This window comes from Bipolaris maydis (genome assembly GCF_028858645.1).
Source record: "Bipolaris maydis strain C4 unplaced genomic scaffold PSV08scaffold_14, whole genome shotgun sequence".
Lineage (NCBI taxonomy): Eukaryota > Fungi > Ascomycota > Dothideomycetes > Pleosporales > Pleosporaceae > Bipolaris > Bipolaris maydis.
In genome coordinates, this window is record NW_027093870.1 from 132,228 (window position 1) to 148,996 (window position 16,769).

Genomic DNA, 16,769 nt, shown 5'->3' on the forward strand with positions numbered 1-16,769 from the left:
ACACCATGGCTCAGCTATATGCAATTTCTGGCAGTCTAATTCCTGCGTCACCCACCAAGTCGGATAAAGAAGGATTTGAAGATTTGGCAAGGGCGTTGCTGAATGCAGCAAAGCCACCCATTTACAACGCAACAGAAGACATGGATGGGACGCTAGAGTTGCTAGATGCGCATTCTGCTCCTGAGTGGCAGACGGGTCTCTTTGTCGGCATGGGTCTCGTCTCGCCCATATGCGCTACGCTTGATATATCAACGCGCAAGTTACGCCGCGCTGGCAAGCTCATGCCCCGGAAAATCGACTTTGAGAAGGAAATATGGGTGCTAGACACAGGCGCTAGACGCGCCAATCCTGGTTCAGACCAACGGGGGTTATATGACGTATCTGCGCACAATGAAGTTTTTGCGCATCTTGATATCGGCAAGAGTAACGAGTCGGCGGCCACGGCTGAAATTCCCGACGAGCTGTTAGACCGAGTCATGCGCCCGGTTTCTTTTTCGCGAAATGAGTCGAAAAAGACGCAACATGGATGAGATGATTGACTGGGAACGCAGGGCATGCGGAGAGTAGTGATGGTAGTGGCGATGATGGATATGTCAAGCTCATGTATTCTTCTTCGCAATTGCACCAGTGTAACCGTGTCCACAAACTAGAGACGTAGGAATTTATCGGCAAAAAATACCGGCATGGACCAAGTCCACTGGCTATACGGGAAGTCTCGTCTCGGGGCGCGTGATGTGTATGTTTTCTCTTTGCAACGGACGGACAGGGCATAGGAACAGGGGGAGGGATGCATTGCATGTGGTCACAGCGGTTAAGATGGAGTGTGACAAGCAAGACAGATGGAAGAGAGTCTAGTCGGATGAAGCATTCCCCACCGACCTCAAAGATTTCCGCCCCACACTTCTCAATGCTAGCCGTCGTCACACCACACTCCACGTTTCCCATGGCGATGGGGATCTGCCCTCCAGGCGTTGCGGAACCGCCTCCAAGTGCTTGGTTCCGATAGCTCTCGAAACTATGGAAGCTTCTTCGCGTGCCCTGCAGCGGTAGCCGTGGGAGGATAGACAGGGCGGCCTACGCCTTCTGGCAAGCCGTCAAGCAAATGTCTTGTGCATGCCGAAGCTTCGGTCTCTTTCTCGGCATCACAGGGTCCGGGGCAGCGAGTTGCCTTGGTAGCCTCACGAGCATCAGCCATGTCCGACATCATCATTGCCCCGGAACTTCCCAAGCCGGCAAGCCGGCCAGCTACTGCAGACGTACTTGGGGTAGCTTGAGCGAACACGCGACAAATCAACCAGTTGGAGAGCCCTGGCCCACCCCAGATGGCCGGGTAGCATCTCTTACTCCGCACGCCAACCTCCACGGGGTCTGGGACCCATCCATGCTCATCGATCCAACGTCATCCGTTCAAGCAACTGTGGGGATCCCGCCGCTCAACATGGCTTGTTTGCCGCCAATCCTGAGGACATGGCGGGCAGACGCGACAGCATGCTACAAGGCCTCGTGTTGGAGACTCGCCTTTATTAAGAAGGAAGCTGTCGCCATGCCTCGCTACCCACCCACTCTCATCCACTCTGGCCTCTCACGATGAAGAAGTTCTACGGCCTCAGGGGCACGCAGCTCAACGTTGCCATTGCTGTCATAGCAGGCACTGACTTTGCTCTTTTCGGTTATGGTAAGAGGTTTTGCATAGTTTCACGTTGCTGGCTCGATTGCAGACTGACAATGCTTCAGACCAAGGTGTTATGGGCGGTCTGCTCACACTCAAGTCTTTCGTCAAGTACTTTCCCGAAATCGACAGCGTCAACCCGCCCCCAGGAAGCTCCAAGAGCCATGCTGCAACCATTCAGGCCATCACCGGTGAGTGTTCCATACACCGAATGTAAACATATAGTCCTAACATTGTCCAGTCGGTGCATACACCCTTGGTTGCTTTTTCGGCGCAGTCGCCACCATCTGGCTCGGAAACATGCTTGGACGCAAAAAGACAATCTTCATCGGCTCTGCTATCATGGTTATCGGCGCTATCCTCCAAACCTCATCTTTTGGACTTGCTCAACTTATCGTCGGACGATGGATTACTGGCTTTGGCAACGGCATGAATACGAGTACGGTCCCAACGTGGCAATCAGAAACATCCAAGCCCCACCGTAGAGGCCAAATGGTCATGATTGAAGGCTCTCTCATTGTCTTTGGTGTCATGTTGAGTTACTGGCTTGATCTTGGCTTCTCGTTCCTCGAGCCTAGCAGTATCGCCTGGCGCTTCCCTATTGCCTTCCAGATCATCTTGGCTCTATTCATCATCGCCTTGATCCCGGGTCTCCCTGAAAGTCCGCGTTGGCTGGTGCTCAAGGGCCGAGAGGATGAGGCTCTAGAGGTACTGGCTGCCCTGAGTGACCTTCCTCCAACCGACAAGAAAATCGAGGCAGAGTTCCAGGCTGTCAAGGATGTCATTGCAGAAATGTCACAAGGAGGTTTCCGCGACTGCTTCAAGTTCAACAGGAACCGCAATTTCCACCGTACTGCCCTGGCGTATGTCAACCAAATGTTCCAGCAGGTAAGTTGTATTGTCAAAAGCAGGCATGATACATTCTAACGAGATATTCTAGATTTCTGGTATCAATCTCGTCACATACTACGCTGCTACCATTTTCGAAAACTCGATTGGCCTTTCGCCTTTCTTGAGTCGTCTCTTGTCTGCCTGCAACGGTACTGAGTACTGGATCGCAAGTTGGATTGCCATCTTCACAATCGAGAAGTTTGGTCGCCGTTCTTTGATGATTTTTGGTGCGACAGGCATGTCAATTTCCATGGCAATTCTGGCTGGTGCTACTAGCAACATTGGCAACAAGAGCTTGGGATTGCTCGCGGTATGTTGCATTACCCGTTGATGTACTTGGCATGGAACTAACGTATACAGACTGTCATGCTTTTTGTCTTCAACTCATTCTTCGCCGTTGGATGGCTAGGCATGACATGGTTGTATCCTGCTGAGATTACCCCACTGTCCATTCGTGCCCCGGCCAACGCCATTTCCACCACAGCCAGTAAGTTTTCTGCAAGAACTGATTCCCAGATCTCCCTACTAACCCGCTCTAGACTGGATCTTCAACTTCCTAGTCGTCATGATCACACCCCCCGCTTTTGCAAACATTGGCTACCGAACCTACATCATCTTCGCTGTCATCAACGCCGCCATTGTACCCTCCGTCTACTTCTTCTTCCCAGAAACCGCATACCGTTCTCTTGAGGAAATGGATGAGATTTTCCACAACACCACAAACGCCTTCAACGTCATCAAGATTGCAAACGAGCTGCCGCACCGCTACGACAAGCGCGGTGAGCTTCTCATCAATTACGCGGACACGGAACAAGCGCACGAAGCAGAGCGTAGGCGCAGCTCAATCATTGGTGCGCAGACGAGCGGGAGATCTATGGAGAAGGATATGGAGACTAAGGAGCATGTGGAGAATGGAGGTGTGCTGCATGGCTCGAAATAGGTAATGCGTTAATAGCTTATAACGTGACGGAATACCATTTTGATCCTGATTCCCCTGACTATGAGACTCTTTGGGTTCAATTAACTTCAACTAATGGAATGCTAACCCCTGGATCTAATGTTGCTATGTCCCGTCCCTCGTATGTAGTTGTCTTAGCGCCAATTAAGGAAGTGACAGCCGATGCCTTCCGCATACTCCGCATTCTCCGCACCCGACCACACTTCCCCTTTTCTCTTGCACTCTACTCACAAGAAGCAAAGAAAGAGAAAGAGCACAATCAATTCTCCATTTTGGCTCTTATCTCATAGTTTGACTAAGCCACTACTATCCAACTCTTCCAACAAGACCAATCAAATGTTCTTCATCGTCTTCGTCCTCTTCCTCGCAGTAGCCTGGGGCATCCTCGGCATATTCCTCGCAAAATGGCTCAAGCAAGCAGGCTACGCGCGCCCATTCCGAGGCCGAGAATTTACAGATACCGAGTTATACGGGTCCGGGGTAGGAGTAGGTAGTCAAAAAGGGATACCAAACTTCGGTCAAGGTCGCGTAAAAGGTGTTTAGAAAAGAAATCCCCCCCATCTCGTTTTACAGGAGAAGGAGGAGGAAAAAAGTGATTTATTTTAACTATTGTATATACATCCGGTACTATTTAGATTTATGATAATCTACGCAGTCGCCAAAGGAGTGCCATACGGCGCAGCCTTGACACTCTTGACATCCATATGGCCATACGTCTTCGGATCCTTCTTGGCCTCGGCCCACGCGCCGAGATCCTTCAAAAACGCCGCGAAGTTAGCCTCATCGCTCAGATCAATCGGCTGCTCACCTTTGCCCAGCTGCTTAATCTGGGCACCCGCAGCCACCAGCGAAGTGCCAAAGTCGCCGTCCTCGATGCGCTGCTTGATGGCGGCGTCGAGCTCGCCGGCGAGGATCTGGCGTGGGAGTTCGGGCTCGAGACACACGGGGCGGGCAAGCCCGATGCCGTCGACGGTCGAGAGCGCGTCGAGCATTGCAGGCGCGGTCTTGAAGCCGCCGGTGATGTAGGTGCGGGTTTGGGACAGCGAAGGAGTGATTTTCTCGGCGAAGTCGAGGAAGAAGGCTTCGCGCTTCTTGGTCGACTCGCGCTGGTGCTTGAACGCCATGTGCTCATATGTTCCGCCGGACAGCTCGACAAAGTCGAATGAGTTGGACTCGAGGAGCTGGCATAGCGTCGCCGCGTCCTCTGTGTTGAAGCCTTTGTCTTGGAATTCGACAGAGTTGAGCTTGATGCCGAGGATGAAGCTCGGCGAGGTGCGCTTGCGGATTTCTTGCCCGATTTCGGTGATGATGCGGGCGCGGTTTTCGAGCGAGCCGCCGTAGGCGTCGGTGCGGAGGTTGGTGGTTGGGGAGAGGAATTGCGCGAGCAGGTAGCCGTGGGCACCGTGGAGTTGGATGCCGTCGTAGCCAGCCTTCTCGAGATATTCTGCGGCGTGGGCGAAGCCGTCGATTACGTTTTTGATGTCTTCCTCGGTAGCCGCGCGGGGCTTTGCAAATGTCATGCCCATTGGGTTGCCGGCTAGGTGCACGTCGGAGGCGGAGATGGGGTTCTTTTGGATGTCTTCGGTCACTTGACGCCCGGGGTGGGATACTTGGCCCACGATCAATGAACCGTGTTTCTTTGCCTCGACTGCGATTTCTTTGAACATTTCGAAGCGTTCGCCTTCGAACTTTGCGTCGCGGGGGATAATGGGGTTACCCGCGGCCTCTAGGTGGTCGTACTCAAACATGATGTTTCCAGTCAGGATAACGCCGAATTGGCCTTCGCCCCATCGCCGGTAGACATTGACTAGTTCCTTGGATGGAACACCACGCGTCTCGAGGACATCGGGGTCGAATGAGGACAGCCGTTCAGTCATGGCGCCCTTGAGGAACCGGTTCTGCGCAGTGCGTTTGGAGAAGACAAAGTCGAGGGGCTTGCCCAATGGGGCTGGATCCCTGTGCTCTGCTTCATATCTTTGTGGTGCCATGTTGAAAATGTGGGAGAAAAAAAAGAACAGTCTTTCTGGGTATCTTTACAAAAAGAAGAAACAAAGTTGGTCTAATTGATGTTGTGCTTGGGATTAGGTGTAAAAGGTCCCTATATCTATATGTGCTGGAAAGACCAATTATGACGGAAAGTTCTAGTCTACATAACACGTCGTCACCAATCTAAGTTTTGCTGTATTTCTAAGCTTTCCTACCACCTACGTCTGTTGTCAATTATGCAAACAAGTGGATCCATAAATACGTCATAGACAGCTTCACAGTGTTGGACGTTTAGCAGTGCTGTTTCGGCGAACCTGCTTCGGCAGATGTGCCTCAACAGGACTGCTACCGGCAGATATAGGCGAATTGCATGTCATTATAAGCCATTATAAGGGTTTCGTCAGGATTGGGTTAGGGTCGCCGGTGCGGACAATTGTGGGGCGGGTGAGTGACCATGAAAAAGTGTAGCCAGGGTATTTAGTATCGGCCCGATGAAACTTTTCGTTGCCATAACCTTTTAGTGGGCTATTCTATATGTTATATTGCCTGAGATTTGAGAACACATCAAGAATTCTGAAGAAAAAATAGAATCAACGCATGCAAATGGAAGTGCAGGGCGACATGAAAGCAAAGGGCAGCATGGTACAGTTTCAAAATCGCGTACACACCATCGTGACATCCCGAACCAAGTATAGCTAAAAGCTAAAATGCAAAAACGATTATGGCGATTGGTGGCCTAGTTATGGAAAATTCACCAGGAGTAAAGGGAGCATGTTATGTGGATTCTGCTAGTTGTTCAGGAAAATGGTGTTAGGGTGTGCGTATATTAATAGCCCATTCTATCATACAATGAAATGGAGTCCCTGTGTTGTGGCGAGGATCCGGATGAAAGCTAAGAGAATATGCTGATTGTACATCCTCCGGTGTGGTTCTTCAAGCTACGTCCTTGCCAACTGTTCTGCCCGTATCGTGAACTGCTGTTGTACTGTCAGACCTGACCTGAAGCAACACATCCCAGACCCATTTTCTACCACTACCATCTGTAAGCATGTACTGCAACACGCTTTCCCCACCTTCTCACTAAAATACAACCTTAACGCACCAACGTTCAAATCCTTTTCTTTGATCTTCACGTGCTCAAAAATGGATGTAACGTAGGCATAACGTGCAGTAGATATAGAGCTAAAGTCTATCACTATGTAACGGACCGAAAGCCCTTTGTAAGACTTGTCTTACGGAATTTGGGTGCGGATTCTGCTCATCTGCACCCCATCCAGACGCTTACTGCCGAGCCGGGCAAAGCTTAATTCAACGTGAGTGCTTACTTACTACGCGATAGAACATGCAGGGATTCCTGTCGAAGGTAATAATACTAGATTTGTTGGTTCTTTGTACTACTAAAAGCTGCTGCCCGCCATAGCACCATTCCATAGCGATTCTGAAACTCTCTTGCTCAGGTGTTTTTTTTTACCGAGTCTTTGCGGGTTCCTACTGAAGGGCAGTAGGCTATCAAAGGTATGCTTTTAGATACCTCAAAACTGGCTCATGTGCATTTATCAAGGAGCTAAGCGATAAAAGCCAAGAATAAGCTTCATAATAAAAGAGACAATATCAAACATATATCCGTATTTGGGAGTTAAATAGTAGAAGATTTTTGACAAGTACTACATATGTATATTCCGAACTGGCTGCGAAACTTACCTCTCCATCGAGCAATACACCAGTACTGCCCTTAAAACAACTCTCTGAGCGTGGTCCTTCTGCATCCTACGTCGATTTAGAGTCCAATCATCACAGAGTAAGCACCAAGTACCGCTGGCAGTCTTCTTGAAAGGTCATCGGTGATAAATTTGGGTATGCATATACGCGCATTTCCAAAACTAGACAAACATCACATGCTCCCCGCTCCATCCGTCTCTTCCTCGGCCTTCTTCGTCCTCTTCATTCTCTCTTCGGCAGCCCGTGCTAATATTTCTCTCCTGCTCATTCCTCCTCCACTCGTATTGCTGACCACCGTCCCCCCACCCCCACTCACAGCGCCCAAAGTAAACTCGCCACCGGTCCAGCCTCCATGGTCATGTACTTCTTCCTCGCCAGTAGGCTCGTAAAACTCCTCGTTGCCCACGCTTCTACCCCCGCTCTTCCAGTCGTCGCGAGCTACCTCGCGCTCAATCTGCTTGCATAGATTCCAAAAATTGCGATCGTGGGGTCCCCAGACGTTGTGTGCGAGCTCGTGGCATAGTGTGTTGCGGATCGTCTTGTAATCGCGATAGCCATCGTATGCGTCGGTCCTCAGTCGCAACTCGATAACTTCTCCTTTGTTGCGGTTCAATCCGAGTGTGCGCGACTCTTGTGTTGTGTGCATGGCAGGGTCCATCTCGGTGAGCAGTGGGACGCTGAACTTGTGTGTGCGCATGGCGGCTTTGATGCCTGCATCGTCGCGTAACCGCTCGAGGAAGCGCAAGGAGCGTTCGGGATTGGGGAGGTAAGGTAGCGGGCGCAGTGTGTGAAAGGTGTATTGCGCCTCCTCTTGTATCTTCTTGTAGTCTCGATTTCGCGCTGGTGTGGCGGCCTTGATAGGACCGGGGCGCCGGGGCGCCGACGCGGCGGATATGGTACTATTGAGAGACGACACCTCCTCCTTTGTGCTTCCCATCAATGTTATCTTCTTAGATGTGAGTTCCGTGAGCGGTAGCGCGGCATCTTTAAAGGGTGGTTTCTGCAGTCCAATCTTGCCACCAACTAGGAACTTTTGGTTCGACGGCGGTATTGAGAGTTCTGTCGCAACGCGTTCTGAAAGGTCGAAAATAGTGGCATCTTTGGCAAATGAGAATGCGATGGATTTTCCATGGTGCGTGAGGGTGATTTGAATGGTGTCGCCAGAGGTCGGCGGTGTTGGGGAATTGTCCGTTTCTGCCATGATTAAGAGATAGTTAATACGTTCGCGCTGGCAAGCAAGGATGCAGTTTATATGGCTACTACTATCAGCTGAATGTTGTACGTGGCAAGGTTAGTGGTGATCAAGATGTTTGGTTTGGTAGCATGCAGTTTGGCTATGGTAAGCCATGCGCTGCTTCGGTGACGTTCTCGAAGGCTTCCACGATGTGATGCACTGCCATCGGCAATTTGTCATCACCAAACTCCGACTCGGTCCCGTTTTACCACCACTTCTCTTATCAACATTCAACACTAAGCCCGCTGAACGGATACGCACATCTTTTTAGTATTAACTGAAGGGTGCAAAGCTAATCTCTATTGACTTTTGACTTTGTACTATCTTTCGCTTTCTTTTTCCTGAACTCAACTTTCCGTTCTACATTTGTTGTCAATGATTGTAGAAACTCGAGAACTATATTATCGAACCTATGGAGTATCCATATGATCATCTTGTTTAGATGCTCGATTAATGCTCTGATGGCTTGAATTAGTCTTGTACAAGTATACTCAGCCAAAAAAAAAACACGCGTGGAAACATCAAAGAAAGTACATGTTTCTAACAAGACATCGACACATCTACCAAACCATCATAATACATGTACATACCTAGAAGACAACAATCTATTTGAGATCGTTACATAAAGATGCAAGACCTAAGAGCGAGTTCAGCAGCAACAGTTCCCATTACAGCACCAGTCTTTCCCCCACTTAACCGCACTCTTAGCTTGATAAAGCTGATGGCATGCGTTGCGTGTTATTTCGCGGTGTCCCGAGAGTATTGCTTTGATGAATTAGTGGTGTTGAATGGGAGTAGTGGGGTTTAGGCAGTGTATCAGAAGGGTGTGAAGAGATCATGTGAGAAACAGATGCATACATTAGTGCCAATTGAAAGACGCTGGATGAAAAGAGAGTTTGCAGTAACGGATTAGAATAGCGAACAGACTAGGGTAGAGGTGCTAGTGACCGCGATATACGTGGTTAATCTAACTTGCATAAGCGGCTTCTTAGTCTGGGAAGCCAATACTACCAAATTCGTACCACAATATGATTTTGCGTTTCTAACCACATGAGATTGGCATCACATGCTTACCAGTTAACACATCGACATATCAAACACTGCTTTCAAAGATAATTCCAATAAGATAGTTGTAGAGAATGCGTATACTCATGTACATCTGTGTGCTATCTTTCCTAAAACGGGATATATAACTATACTCTGATAAACACCTACACCATGCATAACCTATTTTTAATATGCATGGCATCCAGTTTCACAAAAATATGCTGCGCGTCCCTCATTAGCACTAATTAAATTGATCTGACCTTGCCTCCTCTGCCTACTTCTTGCGCCCCGCTTCTTATTCATCTGCCACTTCTTGCGACCTGACCCATTCTCTTATGGCCGGATCCCATCGGTGCCTGTGGTCCTATTAGCAATACTTCTCTCACCCGAGACTAGGTCAACGTACCCATTGAACTCGGTCACTACCAAAGCCTTTTCTTGATACTCCTCCACGAGTATCTTGTCGTAATTGTACGGCACCTTGGCCACAACACCTTCGAACATGGTTTCACGCATAGGATACAGATCCGAAGTTTGATATCGGTGGTAATTCTTGCATACCCATTCGCCAGGACGCTCGTTCGGGTGTGTTTCGCTGAGGCCCGTGATGTCGATGAACAGGCCGTTGCGGGTATCGATCCATCGTGCATCGATGATGTTTGCGCCGTCGCCGCGTTCGCGCTCCCATATCCATGGGTTGATGTCTAAAAGATATTCTCGTTGCACCGTACCATCGTAGGATACGTATGGGTACTTTGTTTGATTGTAGACCCTACCGATGTGCTGTAGTGTGCCGTCGGCAACTTGGGTGTCGAGGTCAAAGTCCCAGGGGAGACGCTTTGTAGATGTAAGCCAGCATGTCTTCCTCAACCAATTCCAGACGTACCTTTCCGTTCCACCACCATCCCAGCAATGTTCCATGTGCGATCCAAGTATCTAGGTCGTTTTCGCGGAAAAAGTCCAAGTAGGCACGGATCATATGTTTCTGGGTGTCAGTCCGTTCGTCGTCGGATAAGATGTCTTTGAAGTAGCGTTTGTCATAGTGGCTGAGTGTTTGGGTGTTTCTAGGGGACTGTCAGAAGTGTGCTTAGGATGGTAGAGTTTTGTGTGCAAAGCAACGACACAGTGAGAGTGACTACTTACCCCGGTTCATGAAAGTACTTTGTGTCGCGGTTGTTGTCCCCGTGCGATTCAATTCGACCGGTTGGTGAGTTTTGAACCAGAGAGGTGTTCTCTGGGGTTGGGACAGCGAGAGAGGATATGAAGAGGGATGCGGTGGCAACAGTGGCTGCACATGTGCACAAACGCATTGCGACGTATCAGATGTCTGCTAATTAGGTACGTAATTGTGACAACCGTGGGCCATCAAAGTCTTTAACGAGATGCAATTCAGGAAGGAGGCCGCGTGCTTGGGGTGGTAACGATCGACACAGGGCGGATGGCAATCACACACAGCATCAAGGGGAGAGGGAGCAGAAGAAACGGAGAAGAGGGACGGAGAGTCATATGGAGCCGGGGCGCCGCAAAGGATTCGTAAGGCAACATGACGCACTGAACGCGATACCGAGGCCGCCGGCCCTGTCGACTTAGGCCCTGACATGGCTTGCTTGAGATATTGCTGCCATGCTACCCCGGAAATTCGGCACCGTTGAAAGCGAACAAGATATCGGTTCAGGACAGTGGAGCCCGGGCAGGGAGTGATTGCCAATCATGTACCCCCCACAACGGGCGGCTCGCGGCTGTGGTGGCTTGTGTGTATCAAGGGTGAGATGACTTGAGGCATTTGCTGCCATTGTCCTAGTAGTAGATATCGCGCTGATGGGTTGACGTACCCCTGCGGGGCTGGGGGCAAAGTGGCTGAACGTGCGGCGCAGGGTTGCGCGGCATATCAATCGAGATATCGCGTGCGTCCTTACCCAAACCGGAAAGGCCTCGTCATCACCCATCTGGCAGCAACGGGAGCCACTTTTCCCTTTACGCCAGTGCTCTTGGCGGCACAAATGTTGGTTACATGCATCGAGTTGGCCAGCTCATTCTTCAAGCACGCACAGCAACGGTTCCTTTTTTTCCAAGCACAAGGATGCCCTATCACACACTTCAGCAACCCCATTATTACGTACATGTCATGCTTTTATGCTCTACCAAATACATGGGCTTTCTCAGCCTCACGCCCAAACGCTGCATTCGTCCAAGACCATAGTACGCCGCAAATCAAAGAGCAAACAAAAAGGGTCGTCGTCTATGAGACATCCATGGCATCCGTACCGTTGGCCACGGCAAAAGATACATCCCCCGCGTCGCCAATCAGACGCTTCTCCGACTCGGAAACAAACTGCCGTTGCGTTAGCTTCGGCCTATACACCTAAGACTTGCGTAAGCCTACCTTGACGCTTCGGTTGGCATCGTAGAAAAGCGCAAAACTCCGCTGCACATCCTCAATCGTAACCTCGGAACCGTTCCTCTTGCCGCGTATCAGGTCAGAGGTGGTGATCAGGTTGCTGGCGTACCGTAAACCAGCCTCCTGACCAATCTTGGTAAGCAATGCTAGCGCATCGGGAGACACATCGACCTCCTCTTCTTGCGCTCTTATCGAGATGATTTGCTGCATCTCTTCTGACGAATATGGGTGCGTGTTGACAATAACGACGCGATCTAAAAAGTCCAGCGGCAGCCCGTGCGGCGACCGGTAGTCTGTTCCACGTATCTGTGTGTTTCCTCTGTTGCTAGCCATGATGACAATGGGTGCCAGCTCGTCCTCGAGCGCACGATTGACAAACGAGAAACACTCAATGTCGAGCATGTGGACTTCATCGATGAACAGCACGCCTGGCACAATGGTTGCCTTGCCCTCCTCTTTCCACTCGGCTACCTTTGTGTTGATTTGGTCGCGCACCTCGCTGCGGATCTCGCCCGTGTCGCCTGAGAAGAGAGCTAGGAAGCCCTGGGTCCTCGAGTTGATGACATCGATCTCGTGTAGGCTGACTGTGTGTACCACCTCGCGTCGCTGCTGCAGCTCGCCTTCGGGACACTGGACAAACTTTGTGTCAACTCCCATTGCATCGTAGTCTCGCGAGCGTGTGTAGGAGCGGCCGAGCTTGGTGATCTTGCCCGAGGCCTTGTCGATGGAGATGATGTCGCCAGCCATGACCTTTTCCTTGGTCATGCCGTCGATCATCTTGGTGCCCATGTCGTAAACAGTCTCCATGTCGGTCGTCTTGATGGTCAGCTTGCCCTGCTTGTTGCTCCCCGTGACACTGCGGTCAATCTGTATCTCGACAACCTCGCCCTCGATGACCTCGCTCTCCTCAGTTATCCGGACGCCAATCGACTTGCGGAAGGCTTGTGTGAGAGCCTCAGTCTTTGACATTTCGAGCGAGAAGATCTCAGACGAGGCCAGCATGGTAAAGGGCACGTCGGGGCCGAGGGATTGCGCCATGCCCATGGCAATGGCCGTCTTGCCTGTGCTTGGGGGGCCGGCAATCAGAACTGCGCGGCCTGCAATCTTGCCGTCTCGCGCCATCTTGAGAATGACAGCCGCCGCCTTGCGAGCTTTTGCCTGCCCTACCAGGCCCTGCGACGAGACCTTTGGCTCAAGCGTGTCATCGTCGACGCCGAGCCCGCGAATGTGTGAATGCGCAGCGATGAGATTGAGCCCACGGAGCTCCTTGGTCTCGGCGATGGTGGTGATGGGCTGGGGAGGGTTAGTGGTGGGGATACATGTCGCGGAGAGGGATGCGGCCGACACGTACCATGGCCATGGCGAAGTGTAGTGGGGGTGGTGGTTTGAAGCTCTGATATGCAATGGCAGCAGCAGCAGCAACAACAATTCGCGGTCGGCGCGCAGAGTGAAGCTCGGCGGGCGCTAGTAGCAGACGCACGGACTGGGATGCCGCGCCTCTCACGTCTCCACATTTATTCCAGTTTCGTCAATCACCTGCAGCGCGTATACCCCACCGTTGCCCCGATACACCATCTTGGCCAATCCCCGTAATCAAACCAGTGAGAGCGTGCATAGACATCCTCCTCGGCTTGCTCTAGATAACTAGATAATTGCTTTTCTCATCCTCCGCGCCACGTTGCTGCCTATACTTCCTCCGTCTTGCTTGGCGTTGTCGCTGCATGGGGCAAACATGCCTGATTGCCCCTCGCACTCACTTTCCGTCTTTTCCATCGTCATCCGTCTCCTACGCTCCTTTCCCTGCACTTCACTACTCCATGAGCTCACGTACAGGTAAACGGCCGCTCGAGCCCCGGCCTCGCGGGGACAGCCCTCCCAGCAAACGGAACCGCGCACAGGAACCAAGGTCAGCGCTACCAGACAAAGCCCGTTCACTCAATACTACGTCGTCGTCATCGTCGCCGCGAGTGGCAAAACCCGTCATAAAGATTCCCAGCCCCCCACCATCTAGGAAGACCTCTTGTACTTCGCTGCCAAACAACACTCCAGTGGTTCCCAAAGGAACGTTTGATCGTAATCTAGTCGATTCCGTTCACGCGAGACGTCCTCAAGAGAAGCCTGGCCGACCCGACCAAGTATCTAGCCACGATGCACCCACCAGGTCTCCTACGTACCTGGGCAGCAGACCATCTACCCCTACTCACCGCAATGCACCTCCCGCCCCTTCCATGTTACCGGTCGAGTCAAACTCACACGCAAATTCTACGCCACGTTTAGACAATCCTACCAACGGTTGCGCACCCATTACCATGCAATCACTTCGCAAACTCCGAGACAGACGACTAGCTGTAGCGGCACAGTTCAGCCCAAGTGGAATGCCCGCATCATCAGCCACTCAAGTAGAGGTCAGCCTCGAAGCTCAGCAACTGGAAGTCAATCAACTGAAAAAAGAACGAAACGAACTCAACAGCAGATTGAAGAATGTGGAGGCTGTATTCCAAAACTCCAACCGTCTAACAAACTTCACAGAGCAACAAGCGTGTTCTTCAAAGGCCCTGCAACCCTTACTCACCCGCTTAGATGTGCTTGAGAAATCCTTGCTAGTTCCCAAAGACAAAACTTTCCAGAAAGAAAAAGACGCGCTTGTGCCTGTGGAAAATCGATTAGCTGCAGTAGAAGTTGCATTGTCCAATCTCCATGAACGTTTAGAACAGATAAAGCACCCTTCGAACCAAGCGAATGCAAGTCTGGCCAAGGCAGCAAACAACGCTGTAACCAAGATCTTTGCTTCAGAAAATGAAATACCCACATTCATCAACGATAGGTTGAAGAAGCTAGTGGCTGATAAAGTTAGCGAGTACGCTGTGGACATCAAGAATTCAATAGGCCGTGAGATGGCCGAAATGGAAGCACAGCTGAGCAAACGTATCATAGATGAGCACCAATTACTTCAAAATACATTAGAAAAGCTCAAGGATATGAAGGACTTGTCAGCGACAGTAAAAAGCATCCCTCAGCAACTACTCAGCATCCGCAACTCTATCTCTGGGATCCAGTCAGTCTCTGACATGGCACGGCACAAAGTCAAAAATATTGAACAAGATATTGAGGTATTCCAGCATCATTCAACGATCATCGAAGATCTGAAATCAGAACTGGACAAGTGTACACACTTTTGTAAAGGGCTAGCGAGAAGGGATCTGCCACGTCTTGAAGACTCAGAGGAAAGCACAAGCCGGCGTCTGAAGAAGCTTGAGGAAAGCATACTTGATCATGCTAGACCCGACGACACCGACGGAACAACTTTGTCATGGTCAACAAAGCAGCACACAGCCATCAGATCAGTCGACGTTAGCAACCTTGCTACACGTATAGACGATCTTGAGAGAGCATCGCCAGTCATCTCTTCTTCTAGCGTAAACTCTCTTGCACAAAACGTAGAGCAGCTCGCTAAAGATTTCCTGAACTTCCAAATCGCCCAGAAAGAGTCAAAAAGTCTAGAGACAAAGCTAGCGGACGTTAACAACCGGCTCGAAAGTGTCGAGCAAGTCTCAAAGAAATTCGAGGCTCTCAAAGAACACATTGTGCTAGACAAATCTTTTAAGACTAGTCTTGCTGGACTGGATCAACGCGTTTCGGAGGAACTTCGCATTGTACGGGAAGACTCGAGTGCTAAGCTCGCCAACCTGGACCAACGCTTTTTGGAAGTACTTGGTGTTGTACGAGCAGAACTGGATGCTAAGCTTGCCGACATTCAGCTACTTCAGTCCAGCACTTCATCAGAAACTGTGCCTGCAAAAGCGGAGAATGACGATTTGTCTCTGATGGCCATCACGAAAGCCCTCGAGGATCAGGTCAAGACCCTACAGACTGAAGTCGACTCACTCTCTGACGATTTCAATGAAACCGGTCAAAAGCTCCATGAGCACTCTACTGCTATTACTCTTATGAAGAATCAAGTCCCTGAACTCTTCCGGCAGCAGTTCGACCCGTTCAAGTCCAAGGTTCAAGAGCAGCTCGGGATAGTCAATGGCCAATTGGGCGCACATGCCAATGACATTGACAGTTTGAAGAACGTTATGTCTTTACTCCAGACAAAGACTATGTCAAATACCCAAGCGCTGGCAACGAAAGCGGATGCGGATGCTGTGGGAACACGGACGGACAGCATTATGTTTGCATTGAAAGACCTCGAGCATCGATACCAAAACATTAGCACCGACGAAATGTACCAGAAAATGGTACATTGGTTTGTGCAGATGTATCCAGCAAGTGCAGCTTTGCTGAGAGACACAGCGCAACTTCAACAAGATGTCAAGCAGCTCAAATCTTACTGCAGCGACATCTCATGGGTTTGGAAACGCTCTGAGGTTTTGGTCGATCTGTGCCAGAATGCTGGGCAACTGCAGTGGCTTGCAAAAAATGCCCCGCAGCTACAAGCCCTCTGTCGACAGCATTCCCCGCAAGTTCAGGGCAATGTCCAGCAAGCACTAGTTGAAGTTGAACAGCGTCTTAAAATTGACATCAATGAGCTCAAGATCATGAAGAACTCGCTTGAGCCTCAGATGTCCCAAATCGCCATGCAGGTTGCTGACATACAAACGTCGGCGTACCAGCACCGGCGTGATTTCGACACGATTAAGGATACCCTGATCGAACCTAATAAGGACTTTTTTGGCCTATTCGGTACAGCTCTTGCTGTCTTGGCCCAAGTCCAACAGGTTGTCGAAATCTTGAATAAAAGCATACCCGGCTCCCCGCTAACGCTGGACTGGGAATGCTACCTACCAGCACTTGTTGAACAATCAAAGACAAACACCAACTCTGGTATTAGCGCGAAAGGGGGCAACAGCATGCAGTAGGCTTT

The 16,769-nt window shown here is 50.5% G+C and overlaps 8 protein-coding genes across 8 annotated transcripts; 4 read left to right on the forward strand and 4 right to left on the reverse strand.

Annotated features, from left to right (window-relative positions):
- Positions 1–5: 5 nt before the first annotated feature.
- Positions 6–530, forward strand: PSV08DRAFT_365213 (uncharacterized protein; the record flags this gene model as incomplete). The annotated part of the gene is made up of 1 exon (XM_014224978.1): positions 6–530. One exon carries the CDS (start codon positions 6–8, stop codon positions 528–530), a length of 525 nt encoding a protein of 174 aa, XP_014080453.1.
- A 1,027-nt stretch (positions 531–1,557) lies between these two features.
- PSV08DRAFT_208652 (general substrate transporter) lies at positions 1,558–3,556 on the forward strand. Its single transcript, XM_014224979.1, has 6 exons — positions 1,558–1,675; positions 1,735–1,860; positions 1,911–2,557; positions 2,610–2,870; positions 2,921–3,047; positions 3,100–3,556. Exons 1-6 carry the CDS (start codon positions 1,588–1,590, stop codon positions 3,498–3,500), a joined length of 1,650 nt encoding a protein of 549 aa, XP_014080454.1. The 5' UTR covers positions 1,558–1,587; the 3' UTR covers positions 3,501–3,556.
- Positions 3,557–3,744: 188 nt separating this feature from the next.
- Positions 3,745–4,061, forward strand: PSV08DRAFT_365215 (uncharacterized protein; the record flags this gene model as incomplete). Its single annotated transcript, XM_014224980.1, has 1 exon — positions 3,745–4,061. The coding sequence occupies exon 1, from the start codon at positions 3,855–3,857 to the stop codon at positions 4,059–4,061; it is 207 nt and encodes a 68-aa protein (XP_014080455.1). The 5' UTR covers positions 3,745–3,854.
- Positions 4,062–4,165: 104 nt separating this feature from the next.
- On the reverse strand, positions 4,166–5,578 carry PSV08DRAFT_380179 (uncharacterized protein; the record flags this gene model as incomplete). Its single annotated transcript, XM_014224981.2, has 1 exon — positions 4,166–5,578. The coding sequence occupies exon 1, from the start codon at positions 5,504–5,506 to the stop codon at positions 4,166–4,168; it is 1,341 nt and encodes a 446-aa protein (XP_014080456.1). The 5' UTR covers positions 5,507–5,578.
- Positions 5,579–7,307: 1,729 nt separating this feature from the next.
- On the reverse strand, positions 7,308–8,424 carry PSV08DRAFT_327551 (WLM domain-containing protein; the record flags this gene model as incomplete). The annotated part of the gene is made up of 1 exon (XM_014224982.1): positions 7,308–8,424. The coding sequence occupies one exon, from the start codon at positions 8,422–8,424 to the stop codon at positions 7,396–7,398; it is 1,029 nt and encodes a 342-aa protein (XP_014080457.1). The 3' UTR covers positions 7,308–7,395.
- A 1,142-nt stretch (positions 8,425–9,566) lies between these two features.
- PSV08DRAFT_404631 (LicD family-domain-containing protein) lies at positions 9,567–10,971 on the reverse strand. The gene is made up of 4 exons (XM_014224983.2): positions 10,648–10,971; positions 10,391–10,568; positions 9,911–10,341; positions 9,567–9,860 (listed from the first exon to the last, which is right to left on the reverse strand). The coding sequence occupies exons 1-4, from the start codon at positions 10,812–10,814 to the stop codon at positions 9,800–9,802; spliced, it is 837 nt and encodes a 278-aa protein (XP_014080458.1). The 5' UTR covers positions 10,815–10,971; the 3' UTR covers positions 9,567–9,799.
- A 704-nt stretch (positions 10,972–11,675) lies between these two features.
- PSV08DRAFT_327591 (TIP49 C-terminus-domain-containing protein) lies at positions 11,676–13,302 on the reverse strand. The gene is made up of 2 exons (XM_014224984.1): positions 13,254–13,302; positions 11,676–13,195 (listed from the first exon to the last, which is right to left on the reverse strand). Exons 1-2 carry the CDS (start codon positions 13,260–13,262, stop codon positions 11,867–11,869), a joined length of 1,338 nt encoding a protein of 445 aa, XP_014080459.1. The 5' UTR covers positions 13,263–13,302; the 3' UTR covers positions 11,676–11,866.
- Positions 13,303–13,719: 417 nt separating this feature from the next.
- PSV08DRAFT_355357 (uncharacterized protein) lies at positions 13,720–16,764 on the forward strand (the record flags this gene model as incomplete). Its single annotated transcript, XM_066092913.1, has 1 exon — positions 13,720–16,764. One exon carries the CDS (start codon positions 13,720–13,722, stop codon positions 16,762–16,764), a length of 3,045 nt encoding a protein of 1,014 aa, XP_065948177.1.
- Between the last annotated feature and the right edge of the window lie 5 nt (positions 16,765–16,769).